The sequence below is a fragment of the Myotis nattereri genome, assembly GCF_964212035.1.
Source record: "Myotis nattereri genome assembly, chromosome: 7".
In the NCBI taxonomy this organism is placed as follows: Eukaryota; Metazoa; Chordata; class Mammalia; order Chiroptera; family Vespertilionidae; genus Myotis; species Myotis nattereri.
In genome coordinates, this window is record NC_138082.1 from 81,910,942 (window position 1) to 81,931,950 (window position 21,009).

General features: G+C 38.8%; 1 protein-coding gene across 3 annotated transcripts in view; it reads left to right on the forward strand.

The window, feature by feature from the left end:
• The window catches only part of DPP10 (dipeptidyl peptidase like 10), a 1,372,039-nt gene that overhangs the window by 1,271,983 nt on the left and 79,047 nt on the right, over window positions 1-21,009 (forward strand). For 2 of the 3 annotated variants that reach the window (XM_081095341.1, XM_081095339.1), the window contains exons 9-10: window positions 11,433-11,587; window positions 20,113-20,210. In XM_081095341.1, the coding sequence (XP_080951467.1) occupies window positions 11,433-11,587; window positions 20,113-20,210 (253 nt within the window). The remainder of the gene's footprint in view (window positions 1-11,432; window positions 11,588-20,112; window positions 20,211-21,009) is intronic. The other variant, XM_081095340.1, reaches the window with a different exon arrangement.

A 21,009-nucleotide genomic window follows, 5' to 3' on the forward strand; every position in this document is an offset into this window, starting at 1 on the left:
TATATTTGAATACACTATCTCTAAGAAAAATCTGTTCACTTTCAGAACAATAGTTACAGCACTATTTCTTCTCCTCATTTCCTCTCAAAATTGCCTTCATGCTTTCATTTCTTTGTATGTGCTCATATTTTGACTGGTTGTGATTTATATCTACTTATATGATTCCACATTTGGGATATATATATATATATATATATATATATATATATATATATGCATATATATGAATATATATATATATATATATATTCAGGCCAAATAGATACATATATTTTATTTTTGGTAATGCTTAGCTAATGAAAGCGAATGATCACCTCTATTGCACACAGGGATGAGATGTTGAATTTTTTTGACTCTCTCAAAAAACCACTTTTAAAATTCTGTCATATTTTAAAAGCCATTGTAAAAGGAGGAAAATAAAACTTACCTAAAGAATTATTTGCGATAACTATTTAATAGTTTAATAATAACTGAGGATATTAAAAAGAATCAGATTTGAAAGCCTCTATCTAGTTTGGTTATTTACCAATTGTCAGCTTCATTATAAGTAGTGATTTTCTTGGGAATCAAAGCTCAAGTTTAATACTTAGATTTCAGACTCTGCAACTGATTTGGCAAAATATGTCAAGATTTAAACTAAGGTAGCCCATTTTTTTTGAAATTATAAAGCTAAGTATCACCCAGAAAATACATTTTCTGGAACAACATTGGCAAATGTAATCTCTCTACCCAGAGTCAATATTTCTAATTCTGTTTTAAAAATAGTAAATTACTTAGCTCATTTATTTCTTCATCCATTCTCTCCTTCAGCACACAATTTTAAAGGACTTCTGTGTTCTAAGTACTTGGCTGGGTCTGAGATACATCAGGGAACAAAACAAAGTACTGCTCTCAGCACCTCACACTAAGAGACACATTTTCCTGGGTGGAGCTATTTTATCAAGAAAGATATGTTGTAGCCCTTGATATTTATTTATTTCTAATAAATATATTGGGATGACATTGCTTAATACGATCATATAAGCTTCAAGTGTACATTTCTAGCATATAAGATCTATATATTACACTGTGTGCCCACCAACTACAGTCAAACCATCTTCAGTTGATATTTGTATGTGTATGTTTACATGCATATTTATATCTATAATATATTTTTGTGTATATGCCAGCTTCAAATAATCAAAGATTTGAGAGACCACAGTTTATCCCCAGGAGCAGGAGTAGCTACTGTGGAAACAGCCATAATTATGCTATGAAATTTTTTTAAATTGTAATACCAAAATAGATAAGTAAGGTTCTTTGGTTGAGAGTGTCAGAAGCTAAGTCTGGCTTTCTTATTTCAAAAAGATGAATTATTTGAAGGGCCTGGGATGTCCCAGTGAATTGAAAAACAGTTGGAAAACAAATATGAAACCTGGGTAGTTCTGGTAAACTAGAAAGCCAGAGCTAACCATCGCTTATCTAAAGGAGATAGATAAGATCTGCCCTTTATCTTTAAAATATTGTTGGACTGTGTGAAACCTTGACAGATCAAGAAACCAGATCAATGCAGTGTGGTAAGTAGTCAAATCACAGTGAACACAGGATTCTTTGAAAGAGCAAAGGAGAGGGACTTAGCCCATCCTAGGAATTTGCAAATATTTTCTAAAGGAGAAAACCTCTGAGCTGAGCCTGAACCAGTAAGTAGAACACATAAGAAGAAACTAGGAAGGAAAACCAAAGCAAGGGTTAAAGCTTACAAGAGCACAATAGGGTTAAATAGCATAGCGAGTGCCTAAGGAATGAAAATCTGCTTATTATTAATGTGGCATAAAATTTAAGAAAAAGGAAGTCAGCAAGAACCAAGAGATAGTGACAATAAAAATAATCTGGAATTTTAATTACATTTTGCCTGGAAAATAGGGAAACTAATAGAGTTTTTCAAGTAAGAGAGTGTCAAGATTAGATGTTTCATATAAATAAATCATTTGACTCTAGTGTGAAGCTGGGGTTGAACGCAGCAAGAACTAAGGAACAGCTACAAGGTGTTTATCAAGAGATAATGACCAATAGGACTATGGTTAGGGCAGGAAGAAGGAGGGAAGACTAAAATTGATAAGCAGTAAAGTAGAAAGATGTTTGTGGTAAATGGATGGGGCAGATGGAAGACAAGAATGATTCTCTGGCTTCTGGTTTAGTCACTAGTAAATAGTGGTGACAGACATCGGGAGCCAGCATTCATAAGGAGTAGTGGACTTCAGTGAGGATAGAAGCAGTTTAGTGGGAACACTGGTGCTTCATAGAATGCTGGCATGCTACATTATGTGACAAATTGTGATCCTTAACATCAAGTCAACTGGGGGTATACTCAATGTAAATTGTACTATCTTGACCAATGATCAAGATGAATTGGGTCTCTGTCCTTTAAAGAAAAAATCATATAGTTTATAGTATTGCATTTTAAAGAAAATTGTAAGGAGGTAAATTACAGACCATTATCTGACAAATTAGTTTTTTCTTAATTAGAACATAAAAATTCTATGTATTTGGGCTAAAAGTGAACAGTGTGTTGAGGGATAGGCAGAACAAACAAGTAACAAAAACTTTTGTGATGACATTGTAGGTCTGACATTCCAGAGGGGAAATAGAAAAATGATAGTTTGTTGTCATTCGATTTAAACTCAATCCTTTGGGCTCTTGTGGTCTAGGCATAGTAGGAAACTCCAGATGTGCCCTGTGATTTAATCTTGCAATGCTAGTATATCTAATCACTTGCTGAAGAAACCAAGATTCAGGCAGGATAGGAACTTGGACGTGGCCTCAAAGCTCATGAGAGGCAGAGCTTTAACTTGCATATGTATCTTCAAAGCCAGCGTGTAGTCCTAGTCAGCTCTACCTGTCACAGTTCAGCACTTTTAAATGTTTCATAAAGGATGGCATACATTATGCACTTAAGCCTTCAGATTTCACTGGTCTTTTTTCTCAGCCAAAGACTCCGAACACTACTATTCAGGGACTTAAGTCAATTCTGCTTTAGTTCCAAGAGAAGGGACCCTACCAAGGGAATTAATGTTAAGGTTTGGTAGAGGGATTTAGGCATATATTTTAGGACCTTGTATTCATATCACTGATTTCCCCTCAACATTTTGCCTGTCTTCCCAACCTATGTTTCAAGAGTCCCACATATACCTAATCTCCCACTATTACTTTGCTTGCCCAGTGTGCCAAGAGCACCCAGAACCCAGAGTTTCTCTTTTCCCTTAAAAAAAAAGCACCAAAAAACAGTGATTTCTACTAGGAATGCATTATTCAACAGGATGTGTGTGATAATCTAGTGTGGCGGTTTCCTTTTTATTACTTTACAGAACTCAATTATGACTAGAATTAGTAGGTGTGGGAGACTCAAGAAGTAATATGTAACAGTTTCACATACTTTTTAAATTGAAATTTGCCTTCTGTAAATGCTATAGGAAAAAAAAAAAGATTAGATAAGGAATCACATAAAAGATAATAAGATGTTTTTTATGCCAAATTTAAGGACATGGCTTAATCTTTTTATGACGAGGCCAACCTGTGAGTGTGGCTCTTGTTCCCAACCGTAGTCACTAGAGTCAAGTCTTGAAAAGTTTTGAAAAGTGTCCTTTTAACACCCCTTTTCTTTATTTCTAGCATTATTCAATTCCTAAGAGAAGAAAAACAAATAAAACATAAAGTACTTTAAAGAGTTAGTGAAGTTCAGAGGGAAAAGGTGTTATGTTCAAAATAAAAAAAAGCACATCTAATGCTATTCATATCAATTAGTGTATTTAACATGGTAACTCAACTAAATAAAGTATCAGAGGAATGTTTTATGAAAAAACTGTAAAATTCACAGTTGCCAAGTTTACAACTTTGAGATCTTTCATAGTATTGAGTCTATTAAAAGAATAAAAAATGACTGTCACTTTCAATTGATTAAGCGTATAAAATAATGGAACTAATGATTTATAAAAAAAAGATTTATATTTAAGCATATTAAAATATCCCTCACATTTTTAAAGAAATTCATCTTTGAAATTCAGTCCAACAGTTATTGAGCACGTTTATCTGTCAAGCATCATCTGAGAGCAACACAATGAGTAGAACATATTTTGGGTACTTCCAAATTATTGGAGTGAAAAATTGTAAACTATTTTCTTGGAGCATGGTAAATAGAAGTATAAATAGAACTACACATCAGCATACTGACTAGAAATATGAACATAATTAAGTCTGATGGAATAGGAGGATATCTTTGCATTGCGCTTTAAGAATGACAAGAATAAACAACTGAGAGAAAAAAATTATAGGACAAACAATATTTTTATCAACAAAATGTGACTGTAACTATTTTATTGTTTGATGAGAAAAATACAAAGTGCCTATTTTTATTGCCTTCTCTTGGACACAGAAAATCACATTTATTTTTTCACTGATTCAATAAATATTTATTGAGCACTTACTAAATTCCAGTAACACTGAACTGTGACAGATAAACAAAAAACATTAGAGACACAGCTATGGAAGCCAGAAGACGATAGGATAATGGATATTGCTGAGTCTGGGGGCAAACAAGCTAACGACACCAAAGTCACTGCTGGATTTGCTACCAGAACTTGACAAGGACATAATCATTCAATTGGGTGCACCAGAAGCAAGATTGCAGTGGATGGAGGTGTAAATGGGAAGTGAGAAAGTTGTGAATATAGATAACTCTTTTGAGAAAGTTGACAGTGAGATACTGAAAATTAAAAGGAAAAAAAAATCAACTGCAGACTCACAGAATTAGCTAGCAATAGGATACTCAGAAGACCCTATCTGTCTAAGTTGATAAACAACAAATGGATACAATCAACTTACCTTTAAGAACTCAATGGTTATATATTAGTTTTCTTTGTATGGAGGCTATGTTTTTAATTGTCTGTGATATAAAGCAACATGTATTAAAAATTCCATCTGTTCTGCAGTGAGATTTTCTAAATCAGTGTAATAAAGACAATGAAGAGCCCAGCCTACATTGAAATGGAAAGGAATGCAATTTTTAAAAATACTTTGATTACAAATAATCTAATATAATCAACACAGGAAATTTAAATCCATGAGTAATGTCCCTATTTGTTGGGATTAAAAAAGTGTTCCTTATCCAAGAGGACTCTTAGAAAAATTCATATTAAATATGCTATTACTCATCTCTTTATTTCAGTTAACTTTGTTTTTGTACTTGAAGGAAGCCAAATAAATGTCTATTTGTACTCTCCTGCTTTTTTAACATTGTTGTGAGGAATGACTTTAGTCATAGATCACTCCAAATAAATGAGAGTAGATAATATAAAGTTTCAAATGGATATTGCCCTCAAATCTGGGCCATTCTAATTCCTGAGAAGCACTTGTGCACATACTATAGCACCCCAGATGGAACTTGCTTTGCTTCTTAGAAACCCTAAGTGTGGATTTCAGATGACATGATCTTTTTGCACCTTCAAGTCTCATAAGACTTAGAGTTTACACTCAATTGGCATTTAGCATTTTCTTTTCATGTGGATGCCTCATGTTTCCTCACCTGCACTATAAGTTGCTTGTGTGAATCAGGGTGAAGATCAAAACTGGAAAAAATAGATATCACATTCAAAATAGTGTTGATGCCTGGCCAGTATGGTTCAGTGGTTGAGCATTAAACCATGAACCAGGAGGTCATGGTTCAATTCCTGCTAGGGCACATATCCAAGTTGTGGCTCGATCCTGAGTTAATTTTTCTATCTCTCTCCCCCTCTCCTTTCCTCTCACTGCAGTAAATTAAAAAACATATTTTAAAAAATAGTGTTCAAAGTTGTATATATGAAGAGGGCCCTTACTAAAGACAAGGGATATGCAAGCATCCTGTGGCTAACAATGGTTTAGCCATTGACACCTGAAATGAGAAGGGGAGGCAGCTATTACCTGAATCCTGTGGTTTTCACAATAATAAAAGCGATGAATTTTGGTTGATACAGCCAGGCCCACCACATGATTTCAATGGGTAGGATCCAAGTAGTAAATACCATGCATTAACTGTCTTCTGTCATTTGACTTGTCTGTTGGCCATACCCAACCAAAGTTAGAAACCTTGGGAGTATTCTTATTATTCAGATAAAAACTTTCTGTCCCCAAAAGAGGAGCATAAGGTATAGCAGTGTTAGTCCAGGTATATACACCTAAAATTTATAACTGCAGCTAACACTTTTGCTTTTTATATAAGGTTCTGGGGAAAATGCTCCAATTAAGAAAAGAACTAAGCTTATCATGTGGCCTTAATTGCTAATCATGTGTCCCTTCATTAACTTCTGATTTGTTTTTTTTTCTTTACCTTCTGCCAACATTTTGACTAGGCAGGTTATTTACCTGGTGGGCCAAACCCACACCTTAGCCCTACCAAATCATATTCCTTTGCTTCTTTTTCTTAATGAGGATGCTATAATACCAGTTTGAAATGGAAATTGGAATGTAGAAATGTAAAATTGGAAAGTGAGGTGGAATTGAACAAAGGCATATTCGTGAATCTGCTGAGTTCCAAATATAGTCTTCCTTGCCCTCCTTGTAGAGTAAAGACACATTTCTTCCTGGCAGATGAGATTAATCATCAGACTCAACTCAGTGACTATGTTTTCTGTCAGTTTATTTTTCTCGGTCATATTGAGCCCAAAATGGTCAGAAGGAAATTTTAGCTCCCAATTCAGAGGAACATAATTACCACTATGTTCTCTGTAGGAGAGAATTCTCCTTTAGGCATTAAGACTTCTAAACCCACCATGCTCATTATCATGAGGACAAAATCCAAAATGTGTCCAGAGGGTTATTAATTGATAGTGAAAGGGAACACTGCACTTCCACCCCTGAGTTCCTAGATCTGTGCTTTCCTGGCTGTGAAGGAGGGACACATGCATGCTGTATGATGACATCCCAACTACAAGGTCATTGTCAAATAAATAGTGCCAAGACCCAGATGGCTCATGCTATGTCACTCCTCTATAAGCCAGGTACATACAGCCAATTGGGAACATGATGAGAACAGTGAATTCCATTGCCCTTCTTTTTTGCTATAAAATATTGCTTGTTTGGAAGTGACATAGTAATGAATGTTATTCTGTAAGTCCACGGATAGTAGTGCTGATAGAACTGCAGGCAGCAAAGGCATATCCACACCTAGAATATGTATCTGTGTCTATAATGACAAAACACTACCCTTCTCTATGGAATGGCTCCCATGTAAGCCACCTGCCAACAGGAACTGCTGGGAAATAATGCCATATCAACAGTTTAGTGACAACCACTGTTACTGGAAGATAATGGTGGGAGCCAGAGGCAAACTGATGTTCACCTTGCCCATTGGGTTATTGAGAGCAGCCCTGCTGCGAATGTGCTCTGGTGAATATTAAACGGAATATTAAACGGAATGTCTTCACATTTTTACATTGTTACCCCTTCTGATAAATCTGTGCACTTATTGCCCCAGCTGGTTTGGCTCAGTGGTTAAAGTGTTGGCCTGAGGACTGAAGGGTCCCAGGTTTGATTCTGGTCAAGGGCACATGCCTGGGTTGCCGGCTCGATCCCCAGTAGGGGGCGTGCAAGAGGCAACCAATCAGTCATTGTCGCCCATCATTGATGTTTCTGTCTCTCTCTCCTGCTCCCATCCTCTCTGAAATCAATAAAAATATATCTAAACAAAAATATGTGCACTCATTTTTCCCCTAAACTTTCTTTTCACTAATTTTCTAATGTTATTCTTCTTGTCTGGTGGTCATTTATTAGTTATTGTACATGAGTCAGGGATCCATGTTTCAAGCCAAGTCTCCTTCCACACGGAGTGGAAAACTAAATATCTTTGCAAAAGTCTGCCAGCTCAGAGGATTTATGTTACTATAGTGTTGTAATGCCATTCCTGAATCAGATTGTAGTCCAGGTCCTACCCAATTCCAGCGTGTTCAAGCACATTGTGCAAACCTGCCTATTAACCAGACCTGCATTTATTACTCTTCTGCCAACTTGTGTTAGAAATACATCTTGAGGCATAGATGTGAGATAACATAGGAGGAAAAAGCAGAGGGTGCAATACCATGAGCAGTTGACTTATGTGTTCTGGGCCAATCCCATATACCAGTGTACCAGTAGACTGCTTTTTTTTTTTTTTATTTTTATTTTTTTTTTTATTTTTTTAGTGGAATGTTGCTGTTGTGTTTAGTTTTATGGTCAGTGAATCAGATAACAGTCAGTTCATGATGGGCATAGTCACTCGCTATCCCATGGTCAGGCTAATTGCTTCTGCCAGAGCCAAGTAAAGAGCTGCTTTAGAAATAAATAAAGACTATTTATCAGCACAGGAGAAAGGGCCTTTCTGTGAAGCTCATATTGCCTGTGCTTTGATCATCGTCTGGCGAGTGTCAGAAGCTCCACGGCATCTCCATTCGCCATGGATACTTGCATTGCCATTGTGCCTGCTGGGCCACAAGGTAAAGGTGGTAGGGAAGGTTGTGCCATGGCCTTGATCTGCTGCACAGCTCTCACTTGCTCAAGTCCTACTCAGAACTGGCACCTTTACAGTTTACCTGGGAAATAGAACAAGGCAGCACCTGTGAGTATAGTCCATATTTTCTTCAAAATCCAGAGTCCAGTCCCTCTTTACTTTTGTACAATTTCAACCAATTTTCTCTCACTGTAGAAGAGACAGACCAATATACCCCAGGCTACTAGATCTCCGACTATTCCCTAAGGATGCAGATGCTTAAACTTTACAGGGATTCCTCTTCACTGCACTTTTATGCCTTTATAGATAGAGGTTGCCTCTGTTAACAGACTTGTGAGAATTTGAGGTTCAAAATCTTCATCCATAAAATTAGATACATAGAGCAGCATTCCACTATGAAATCTGTTCTTTCTGAGACTGGCTCAGAAAGCACAAGTATACTGCACATGTTTATACAAAAATCCTTATCCTATGTGTCAGGGGCCCAGCACTTCTCTACCATTATCTGTATCTTAATTTTAAACACAAGTGCATTTGAACCCCTGATTTGTGTTGCCTTTTCAACCCTTACTGTTGGCATAGGTAGGTAGTTAGTATTAATGAAGGAAGGGAGCGAGTAGAACTAGATACTAAACTTGATAAGCTGGGAGGCTGAATCAGATATCGGGCCTGCTTCCCTAGGAAATTACAGCACTCCGTTAAACTTGATTTACCAGGAAGCTGTAGCATTCACAGACTCACTCACACACTCTAAGCCTTAGAGTCTAAGGGATCACCGTATTCTCCATGGAAGGTATTTAATCCTTGAGGCAGGCAGGAAGAGTCTCCTCAGGGTGCAACCTGCCCAGTACCAACTGGCAGGGAACCAGGATTATGGGAGGTGGTAGAAGAGGAAATTTTTTAGCTGAGCACATGCCCAGTAGTAGACAAGATGATGCAGAAGGAGGTGCTTTTACTTTGAGGCATGCCAGTAGATGCCAAAATGGCAACAAGAAGGGGTGAAGCCTAGCCTGAGAAAGGGATTGGGTTGGATGAGGGCACAGAACCCCAAAAGGTCTAGGAAAGAGATTGGTTAGGGGGAGCGACCCAACTCATACCCTGGGAAAATCAGGAGCTAGGTTGGATGGTTTTGGTTTTGAATGACAGCTTGCTACTTACTGAGAACGACGAAAATATATGGAGAATTATCAGGAACCTGAGACATCTGCTGCTAGAGCCTTCACAACCTCTCCATCCCCAGCATTTCCCCTTCATTCCAATAAATCTTACCACTACATTTACTGGTAAACGTCCTCTGTGCATATGCTCTTTGACATTCTTTTCTCAAGACATTACAAAAGACTCCATTTTCACTGGCAACATTAATATGATCTCTTGAACCTCAGCCTGCAACTACAAAAGAGAGGGGCTCCTTCAAATATGCCATTGTGACCTTTTGTGTATTCTTAATTTTGCAGTCATGGATTTAGTTTTTGTTTTTTCCTATGTAATGACTCTCAGATGTCATAAGAACCAGGAAAACTTTGCAACCTTTACAATTGCCACCGCTGTAGCAACGAAGTCACAACCTTTTGTCCTCTCAATGCCTTTCCTCTCTATTTGCACTTCACTCCACATCATTACCAGTGACAATTGATTACTCATGCTTCCGTTCCTTACTATGGATTATCTATGCTACAATTCTCCCTGGAAATGGTATTATTAAATCAAAGATACACATATAGTTATAGAGGTGGATATATCTCCAACCTAATCTCAAAATCTAATTTTGAAGATCTCTTTCCTGAGTCTACCGCTGCTATTAATTACTGCATCAGTCAGGGTCCCAAGAGGAAAGAGGTGGCACTTTCAATAATTTGAAGAGGATTTATGTACAAAGAGACCATTTACAAAGTGAAAGTGTAGGGGGGATATAAAGGACGGAGACACAATTTAACTAGCAGCAGCCTATGACTATAGAGATGAGCCATTACCAAGTACAACAGCAGAGAACTGCGGAGAGGCGGCTGCATTGACAAGAGGAGTGAGATCATTTAAAACACACAGCAAGCCTAAGGTGACATATCCAGACAGAGCTAAAGGAGTAAATACTCTGACTTTCTGCTCCTCTGAGCTCTTGCTCAAGAACCCTAATGGCCGTATTCTAGAGGGCATGGGAATCCCACTGATGTGCTTCATACAGCTTACTTTTCTGGGCCAGAAAGCAGGTATGGAAAAGAAGATAGTGAATCTGGAGTCACACAAAAGATATCCAGTATATTTCTTATTCATATTATATGAATATACATATAAGATTGATTTTTAGAGGGAGAGGAAGGAAGAGGGAGAGAGAGACACATTGATGTGAGAACAGAACACTGATTAACTGCCCTCTGCACAGCCCCTATCAGGGATAGAGCCTGCAAACCAGGAATGTACCCTGACTGGAATCAAACTGGCAACCTTTTGGGGCACAGGTTGATGCCCAGCCAACTGAGTGACACTAGCGAGGGCCGGTGCATTTCTTATTCTATTTCCTTAAGCCTTCAATAGTTTAATGAATCTAGTCGTTATTCAACTTGTTTAATGATGAGAAGATGGAAATATGACCACATGCATATATGACTGAACGGTGATATGAATATGGTTTTAGGCCATATTTTAGTCTTTGAAAACATCCTCATTCTTTTCACTCTGATAGTCCTTTCATTGTCTCTGTTCACATTGCTGGCAACCCACGACAACCTGACCTTATTGCTTCCTGACTTCCTTTCTTTGCACCTGCTTTTCGTGGGATCAAAGGGGTAACTCAGAAATTGAGGATGCGTTATGAAGTTGATAAAGTCGAACACAAGGATAGAAAATAGACATGTGCAATGGAGATTTCAAGGACAGATGTTTGTGGGTGACTGAGCCCACATCTCTACAGTTGGTTTCAAATAACACTCATTTATTCTAGAAGAACTTCTGCATTCGCACATCGCCCACTGGTGGTCACCAGATGGAGAAAGGCTTGCCTTCCTGATGATAAATGATTCGCTGGTGCCTAACATGGTCATCCCTCGGTTTACTGGAGCATTGTATCCCAAAGGAAGGCAGTATCCGTATCCTAAGGTAAGTAACGTGGCCGCTCCAGTTTGTTGCCCCTCGCTCTGCACCAGGGATTTCACTGATAGTATTCATGGTTGACGAACAAGTTGTCTTTGGAGGAAAAAAAAGAAGCATCATTTTAGAGCTGTCAGTAGTCTGTCCACACTGCTTGGGTAGGAGGAGATCAAGATGTGGGGATGTGGGGACTTTGACCTTGTTGCATTTCTTTCCCTCTGATGCTCTCATTCTTGTTTTCCCTCATCTCCCACTTGAAAGACAGTGAGAAGATATAAGGGGTCTTTCTCCAAGGTATATTCTGTGAGTGGTCAATAGCTGTTATAAAGGAGGAAAATGTGCCATCGTCAACTACATTGGAAATTCTTAGTTGAAAAAAATCTAGCTTCTCTCAAGATGATTTCTTAGAGCACTTAATGTACTATATGTTAATGCGTATTATAAATCTCCTATAAAAAGTAGACTAAGCATAAAGAATCTGCAGAAGCATAAAGAATCACCAATAAAGAATAGACTAAGCATAAAGGATTTATTAGCATTAACTTCAGTACTGTTTTGGCAGAGCAAACTCTGGAACACACTTTATAAAACGCTGGGGTAGAGCCATGGCCAGGCGTAGCGAAGATAAAATTGTTTTATTGAGTGAGGCAAATACGGAAATCCTGTGCAGATGGCAAAACCGTTTCCAAATGTTAGGTGAGGCTTCTCGAGGAGGTTGCAAAAACACCTGGAGTGTGCTGGTTTTCCAGTATATGTCATGTTTACTTACTTAAGGTCTCTTTTTTAAAGTTTACTTTCCTCATGTTATGTAAGAAAGGGAAAGGCTCATAAGTGATGCCCTCTATGCATCAATCATGTAAAGATACCTCATAGCAAACTTTTAAAATTCCACTTTACACATTTTAGCTCTTAATTAGATTAAGACATGGCTGCTAATTTCATTTAGAGGCCATTTTTTAAAGCCAATCCTTTAGTGAGTTGTATTTTGTATTTCCTAGCATGATAGATTTTTATATTTTTCAATTTGCACATTACATTAACTGGGCAGAGTGCTGGACAAATTACCTATCACACATATTATTTTACACCTGCGATGAAAGTATGGTCAGTGTTGGGGTGACTGTCCTTATTTTGCTATCATCTGCCAGACTCAAGTTTTCCAAGGTGGGGGGCTGGGGGGGTGCTTTATGGAGAGTCGGGAATAAACAGAGAGTTTCCTCAATGAGGTTCTGTACTGTTTTTCTCCACCCTGTCTTCCTTCCACAGGGTGGGGCGTTAAATAACTGATGCATAAGAAGGACAGCAGCGGGGAGAGGAGTCAGATCCCAGGATTTTTAAATATTATTTTTAGGGTCTCCTCTGGACATATACTGGAAGTCCCACATACTCAGTATTCTTCAGGAGAAATATAGCAATTTGACCTAACAACAAAATAAACATATTCACAGAGATTTTTATTCTACTCCAAGAAAAGTACTCACAATTTCTCCAATTACAGATTTAGCCCCGTTTCATGGTTGACAGTTTGTGCCTGCCCAGCATATTGCACTTGCTTTTTTCCAGAGAAAAACAGAAAAGACTTCTCAATACGTTGTTAATTCTCACACCATTTGATTTACTTATTGTAATGAAAGGTCATCTGGTAATTCTGACACAAATTGAAGAATTGGTGGCACATTGTGTAATGCTCATGTCAATAAATAAGATCTTCACACAGAACTGTCCAGATTATGCACTGAACAAAGAATAAAATCAGCCCTGGGAAAGGACAACTTTTTATAATTCATTTCCCCCAAACGGTGGGGATTTTAGGATTCACAGATAAGAGCCATAGCAGTAGCTGCATCTTCAAGTTTCCTTCTTAGTTATAGACTTTGGTGCTTGAACTTGGACATCCCCAGGCCTCATAATTTTCATAAGACTGATGCAAACAAATGAACAAATAGAAGCACCTGAGGGAATTTAAATATGTCAGCAGTAATTCAACAGATCCTGATTGACAAACTAGATACTTATTTAGTAAGTTTTTATTTAATTAGTTTTTAAATATTTCTTTATAGTTAAGCTAAGCATAAAATAATAGTAATGTTTGCTCATTAATTGTATGACTCATGTGTGCTAATAACATGCTTTATGTTTTCAGAGAGACTTTTCATTGTTTTCCTCTTTGCTCCTCCTCACAATTGCCTCTTCTTTTTACAAATAAACACACTTTGCTTCTAAAAGGCCAAGTCCTTGTATGAAAGTCACAGTTATTTTAAGAACAGGGAAATAACTCACATTTATCGATTCTGTCCCTCTCTATAAAACTACTAAAGGTTAGCATATCACAGAAGTTGTACCAGGAATAAAAATGTCTCCTGGTTAAGATAACAAATATATGTGCAGCTCTGTTTGCTCCATTTACTATTAGTGACTTAGCTCTACACTGGGTGGGGCAAGAGTAGGTTTACAGTTGTGAGTCCGAAACACGGTTTATTTTTGTATTGTTATTTATTAACTAGAGGCCCAGTGCATAAAATTCATGCATGGGTAGGGTTCTTAGGCCTGGCCAGTGATCAGGGCCAATCAGGACCTTCCAGCTACAGGCTGGTGCCATCCTTCATTCTGTGCCGCCCCCTGGTGGTCAGCACAAGTTGTAGCGTGCGATCAAGCTCCCAGTCTCACAGGGGAACTCCCAAGGGGACCCTTTGCATATTAGCTTTTTATATGTATAGACTATTGTAGTATTTTCTATACGAACCTACTTTTGTTCCACCCTGTATGAGTAGCATTCTTAGAAAGCCTCACACCTGCCATATATAAACATATATATTTCTATATGTAATGCATGTTGTATGTAAGACATGATGGATGTAATACATGATGGATGTAATACATGATGGAGGTCCTGAGTCTGTGTTAGTGACCACCATGTAGGAGTATTAAAATGAAAAACAGGTATTGGCCAAAGCTGAGAGAAAGAATCCCAAGTCCTCAGAGGGTTGATGGTAGAAATTCCTGCCTAGGTATTTAAGTCAAAGAGCCTAGGTCTGGGTTTTGGTCTTTGTTCTCATGCTAACTTTCACTGTCATGTTGGGTGTATTACTTGAGTTTTCAAGGTTTCATTATTTTCTACTCTGGTTTTTAAAAAAAGGTGTGCTTTTTTTTCCACTAATACCTGCATTGTGATTTGCTCTTACTTATTTAATAAATTTTCCAAAATGGTATTTTAGACATTGAAATACTGCATAGAGTTCACATAAATTGTGTTTCAAATTAAACTTGATCAAAATGAGTGCATCAAATACCCCATGTAGTCAGATTTACTAATGAAATACTTACACTAAACAAATATATTTGTATTTTACTTAATTCAGCATGGTTCAGGACTCATAAAATATCCTTCATTAGCAATTCAGCACAAAAGAGATGCACAGTTCTATCTCAGTAACCTCAGGTTAATGTTCTTAATTAAAACATTATCTCGTTTAATGGCAATTTAGTTGCCAGTAAAATAAGGTTAATTATTATTGAGGCTTTATTTCAGAATCATAGAGGAAGGAGTCTGTGGAGTTGCAGTTTCTGTGGCAAATGTGACTGTAAAAGCGCATAGATGAACTCCTTTAATTTCCAAACTATTGAGACAATTCAAATATTCAAAGGTACAGATGAACTTGCAATGTGCACTTCATTTCAAAACTCCAAGAAAAGATAAGAATCTAATTAAGGTTATAAAATGCTGAACAGCTGAATTTTGGAAACAGCCTGATGTTCAGTTTTTATCTAAAATTGGCCACATGTGTATGCAACTGTTAATTTGTTTTTATGTAGAAGCTAATTGGTATACTTGTGATTCTGTGCAAGTAAAAACTTACAGTGCTGTGGCCTTCAGAGGTAGTAAGGCCCATACATGTCTTTGACAAAGTACATCATAAGATTATGTAACATTGATAAGAACTCACAGAAAGGTCAAATTTAATTCAACTTCCCTTTTTTTCTAATCAGTTTATTGAAAGAAAAATATAAACAATTTTTCACTAACTAGAGAGGTCAGTGTCTTAATAATAACTATCATTTTTAATTCATTACTATATACTATTGTAGGTACTTTTATAAATCATGTTTTTGTCAGTCCATATAACAAAACTATGAGAAACTTTTATCTACAGAAAGAAAACCTACTTTGGGTCAAAACTTCTGACTTGTGACAGATTATGTTCAGAGTTTCTCTCTCTCTCTCTCTCTCTCTCTCTCTCTCTCTCTCTCTCTCTCTCATTTTTTTTTAATCCTCACCCAAGTATATGTTTATTGACTTTAGAGGAAGATAGAGAGAAATACCTATCGGTTGCCTCCTATACCCACACAAATCTGGGACTGAACCCAAAACCTAGGTATGTGCCCTTACGAGGAATTGTACCCACAAACTTTAGGTATATGGGAGGAAGCTCCAACCAACTGAGCCCCCCAGCCAGGACAGAGAATTGCCTCATTTTTTTTTTTTTTATAATAAAACTAAAGGCCCGGTGCACAAAAATTTGTGCACTTGTGGGGGAAGGGGAGGTCCCTCAGCCGGCCTGTGCCCTCTTGCAGTCTGGGACCCCTCGGGAGATAACGACCTGCTGGCTTAGGCCCGCTCCCGGGTGGTAGAGGGCAGGCCCAATCCCTAGGTGCAGCCCCTGGTCGGGCTCAGAGCAGGGCCGATTGGGGAGTTGGGGTGCCGCCCCTGTCATGCACAGAGCAGGGCGGATCGGGAGGTTGTGATGCCACCCTCAGTCATGCTCAGGGTAGGGCCAATTGGGGGGTTGGGGCACCGCCCCCTGTCACACTCAAGGCAGGGTCGATAGGGAGGTTGTGGCGCCACCCCCTGTCACGCACAGACCAGGGCCGATCAGGGGGTTGGGGAGCTCCCCCCAGTCACGCACAGAGTAGGGCGGATCAGGGGGTTGGGGCGCTGCCACTGTCACACTCAGGGCAGCGCCGATGGGGAGGTTATGGCTCTACCCCGTCACACACAGAGCAGGGCCCGTGGGGGGGGGGGGGGGGGAGGAGGTTGGGGCGCCACACCTTGTCACACACAGAGCAGGGTTGATCAGGAGGTTGGGGCCCCATCCCCTGTCACACACAGAGCCGCAGGGCGATCAGGGGGTTTGGGTGCTGCCCCCTGTCACGCTGATCCCGGTGCTGGGAGGCATATTACCCTTTTACTGTATAGGATAGAGGCCTGGTGCACATGAGGGGGCTGGCTGGTTTGCCCTGAGGGTGTCCTGGATCAGGATGGGGGTGCCCACTGGGATGCCTGGCCAGCCTGGGTGAGGGGCTGAGGGCTGTTTGCAGCTGGTCACACACCCTTCAGGGTGGGGGTCCCCACTGGGATACCTGGCCAGCCTGGGTGAGGGGATGAGGGCTGTTTGCAGCTGGTCACACACGGTTCAGGGTGGGGGTCCTCACTGGGGTGCCTGGCCAGTCTGGGTGAGGGGCTGAGGGCTGTTTTCAGGCTGGCGGGTGATGGAGGCTCCCAACCGCTCCTTTTTTTCTTTTTTCTTTTTATTCTGGGCCAGCTTTAGCTCTTAGGCTCCAGCTCTTAGGCCTCAGCTCCTGAAAGCAGGTATCTAGTTTGTTTCGGTTCTATAATCGAAACTCTGTATCTCTAGCTCTGAGATCCCGGGCTTGCTGAAAGCAGGTTTCTGGGGTTTTGTTTACCTTCTATATTCGTTACAATGTTTTTTAAACTGCAGGCTCAGAGGCCTGCAGCGGCAGGCGGGGAACGTTGGAGTCCTCTGTCACTGAAGCAAGCAAGCCTCATGTTAGTTTCAAGCTGCCTGGCTGCCGGCCACCATCTTGGCTGGCAGTTAATTTGCATATCTTGCTGATTAGCCAATGGGAAGGGTAGCTGTCGTACGCCAATTACCATGTTTCTCTTTTATTAGTGTAGATAAAGTAATACTTCAGGATCATTAACATCCTGTCCATGGTCCACATGCAGCAAAATTTGAACCTAAAATTCTCTGACTCACAGATAAAGCTAAACCAGTTCTCAAAATGTGGTTCTTTTGCCAATGGTATCAGCCTCCTTGGGAATTTTTAGAAATGCAAATTTGTCATCTCCCATCAGGGGTTAGAAATGATGGAGGTGGGCCTTGAGGCTCACTGAGTGATTCAAAAGCAGGTTAACTTTTGATAAACAATGAACTGCCATAACTATAATCAGTATGCAAATTTTGATAAAACACTGATATTATGTATTGATATCTATCTATCAGTTTTTTAAAATATTTGCACAGTGATTATAGTAATCTGGATCTTGATGAACATAGATTCTTAGACCCACACCCCAAGATTCTGATTCTGCCTCTGAATATGGATCTGGGTGGGACACATGAATTTGTGTTTCTAAGGTTTCAGAGAATGCTGATTGATACTCTTGTTAGAGAACAACAGTTTGAATGGCGCCACTGAATACTGTGTCGCAGCTCAAAGTTTTAACATACAAGTTAGAGAACTGATTAGACTAAAAATATATGGATAAGGCCAATATTGTCAGAGTGGAAAATGGCAATTTAATGAAAGCAAAAGTGATGTGAAAGAGAGCTCCTAGGTGTGGTCGAACCCTACATTGCTGGAGACAAATATTCCCAGGCCCTGGAGGGCTTTAGAACAATGAAAAGCTTTACAAAATCTTACGCGGGAGCTGTCTGTGTGAGGCAGGCTCACCGCTTATCTTCCAGGAAGCCCTTTACTCAAGGAACCATTCCCAGGATGTTTCCTAATAGTCATGGTGCTTCTGTAGTGACAGCCTTTCTGACTTGTTTCTTTGCCTCCAAACTTCTGACCTGTGTTTGAAACACTCGCCCAGACGTGCTAGTCATTTTTCTTTATAGACTTTATTTTTTTAGAGCAGTTTAAGGTTGTCAACAAAATTGAGGAGATGGAAAGTACTTGCCATATACCTTCTGCTCCCACACATTTGTGGCCTCTCCCATCATCAACCTCCCCCACCAGAATTGTGCACTGGGTACCATTGATGAAGCATCACTGACACATGTAATGATGCAGCATCCATGGTTTTATGGTTCAGTTCTGGCATTATACATTCTGCGGCTTTAGATAAATGTATGATGACATGTATCCCTCCCCATGGTGGCAGGCAGAGTGTTGTCACTGTTCTACAAATCCTCTTATTGACTGTACTTATTCACCTTTCTTCCCTTACCTCCATGCTAATTATTATTAAGACCCTAACAGAACAGTTCTTGAGCTATTGCTAACTATCGGTAGAATGTAGTATATTGTTTCTGGTCCTGATTTAATTCTGGATTTTGTAGATGCCAAGTCCTTGAGCATGAATATTTCTTTGTCATTTTTAAAGCAGTTTTATTGTTCTCTTTAGACTTTTGTCAGGTCTTTGAATTCAACTCAGTTTAAATTCCCTATCCTCCTCTGTATAGCTCATATGCTCTTCTCTTAAAGCACCAGCCTGTGTTTGAAACACTCTCATAGGTGTGCTAGTCATTTTTCTTTACAGACTTGGAATAAGTAAATTGAGTCACAGTAATCAGCTGATTCTGTTCATCATTTATTCCCATAAATTTCATTGCATTCACTCATTCAACATGCTTGAGATTTGTTGGTGAAAGATCCCATATCCACCCCCTAAAACGTCACAGAATATTTAGAAAACTTTGATGGCCATTGCCTAAGAATGAACTAAAGCAAAACTACAGTCGTTAAGAGCATCCTGGGCTTAAATACTGCTTCCCTTACTTACTGGGCATTTCACCCTGCACAGTTTGCTGAGTGTCTCCATTTTCATCTGGAAAATGTTATAATTATATCTTAGTTCTCTAGTAGGAACATTTAATGAGATAATTCATGTGATGTTTAACAGATATTATTAACCAGAAACATAGTAACTATTTACAATTGGTTGTGATTTAATAAAATTTTTATTATGAAACTGAAATGACATATTCTTACTACTGTCTTTCTACTCTGCATGCCAGGTACTGAGTGAGGGCAGTCTGCTCATGGCCCACATCCTAAGGGTCACTTACACCCCATCTAACATTCATAAATGTCAAGGATGGTTAATGCATGGAATAGAATTAGGTTTGTGGAATTTTAAGCATGTGGCACCTGGATTGGTATTTTTTTTCTGTCTTGTTTTAGTATTATTATTTTTTAACTAGCCAAGCTCTTTTCCTCATTACATGTTATATCCTATAAATGAGTAGCTGCTTGAGCTACTAGTTTTTATAAAGCCAGCCCTCCGGTGTCATTCTAGGAAAAGAACACAGTAGCACTAGCTAATGAATAAAGTCATCATGATCTTCTAACTTTAATTGTCTGACTAAAATGGTTTGAGAAGCAGCAATCTTCAAAAACAATTGAAAGCAATCAAGTTGTTGAATTTAAAATCATTTCTACTTCAAAGAAATTAAACTTTCCCCCCCATTCTAACACAAAATTATAAAAGAGTCAAAATGCATTTGCTTTCTGTCCTCATATAGTCTAATGCTTAATGTATTTGCATTACAACTTTCATTTTCTCAAAGGCAGGTCAAGTGAACCCAACAATCAAATTGTATGTTGTAAACCTATATGGACCAACTCATACTTTGGAACTCATGCCACCTGACATCTTTAAATCAAGGTACGCAATTTCAATTTCACTTTTTACCAGGGAATAGATAGGTTAACACCAAGTATCATTTTGTTGTAATTTAGAGCAATGTGATCAGCTCAACAAGTCCACTTGAAAGTAAGGTTGAGGTTGCCTCCATTAGTGCAGGAATGAGGTCATTCTGATTATCTTATTTGCAGGAAACCTTTAAAATTTCAAGGTGATTAGCATCACAAAATAACTAAATATACTGATACTGAGAATTAGACCTTTTGCAAATGTGACAGAGAGATGGGAACAAAGGATCATTTTCCACTGATTTTTCCTCCTGAAAATAGTAACTCTGTTTTTAATGTTTTTCCTCTTTAAAAGAGTATAATCTCCCTAAAATTTGTGCAGTCTTTTCAACTTTCTCCCTACAGCTTACCAATGATTCTCTAGCATTCTTTTCCTGGCAGAGAAATTTAATGAGATTTTATTTTTAAATATCCTACATAAAAAGCCCTCTCAAGAAGTTTAAGTGGGAAGAAAAGAAACACATTGTATGGAGCAGCAAAATCTCCAGTTGAGAAACAACTAATCAAATAGCCATGTGGATTTTGAAATCCAGAGTGAACTCAACTTCGAGGGTGATTCTTTTAAATCCTGTAGCTCTTTGAAAATTTAAAGCAGCCCTAACGATGGGATGAGATAGCAGCTGTTTAAGAAAAATAGTTTCACACTATTTTGAATGATATGGGCTAAGCTTGAGGGTTATTTTGATGACATCAACAATCAATCAATGCAGAGTGACTGATTCAAAAAGCTATTCCTCTCAAATGTTGTCACA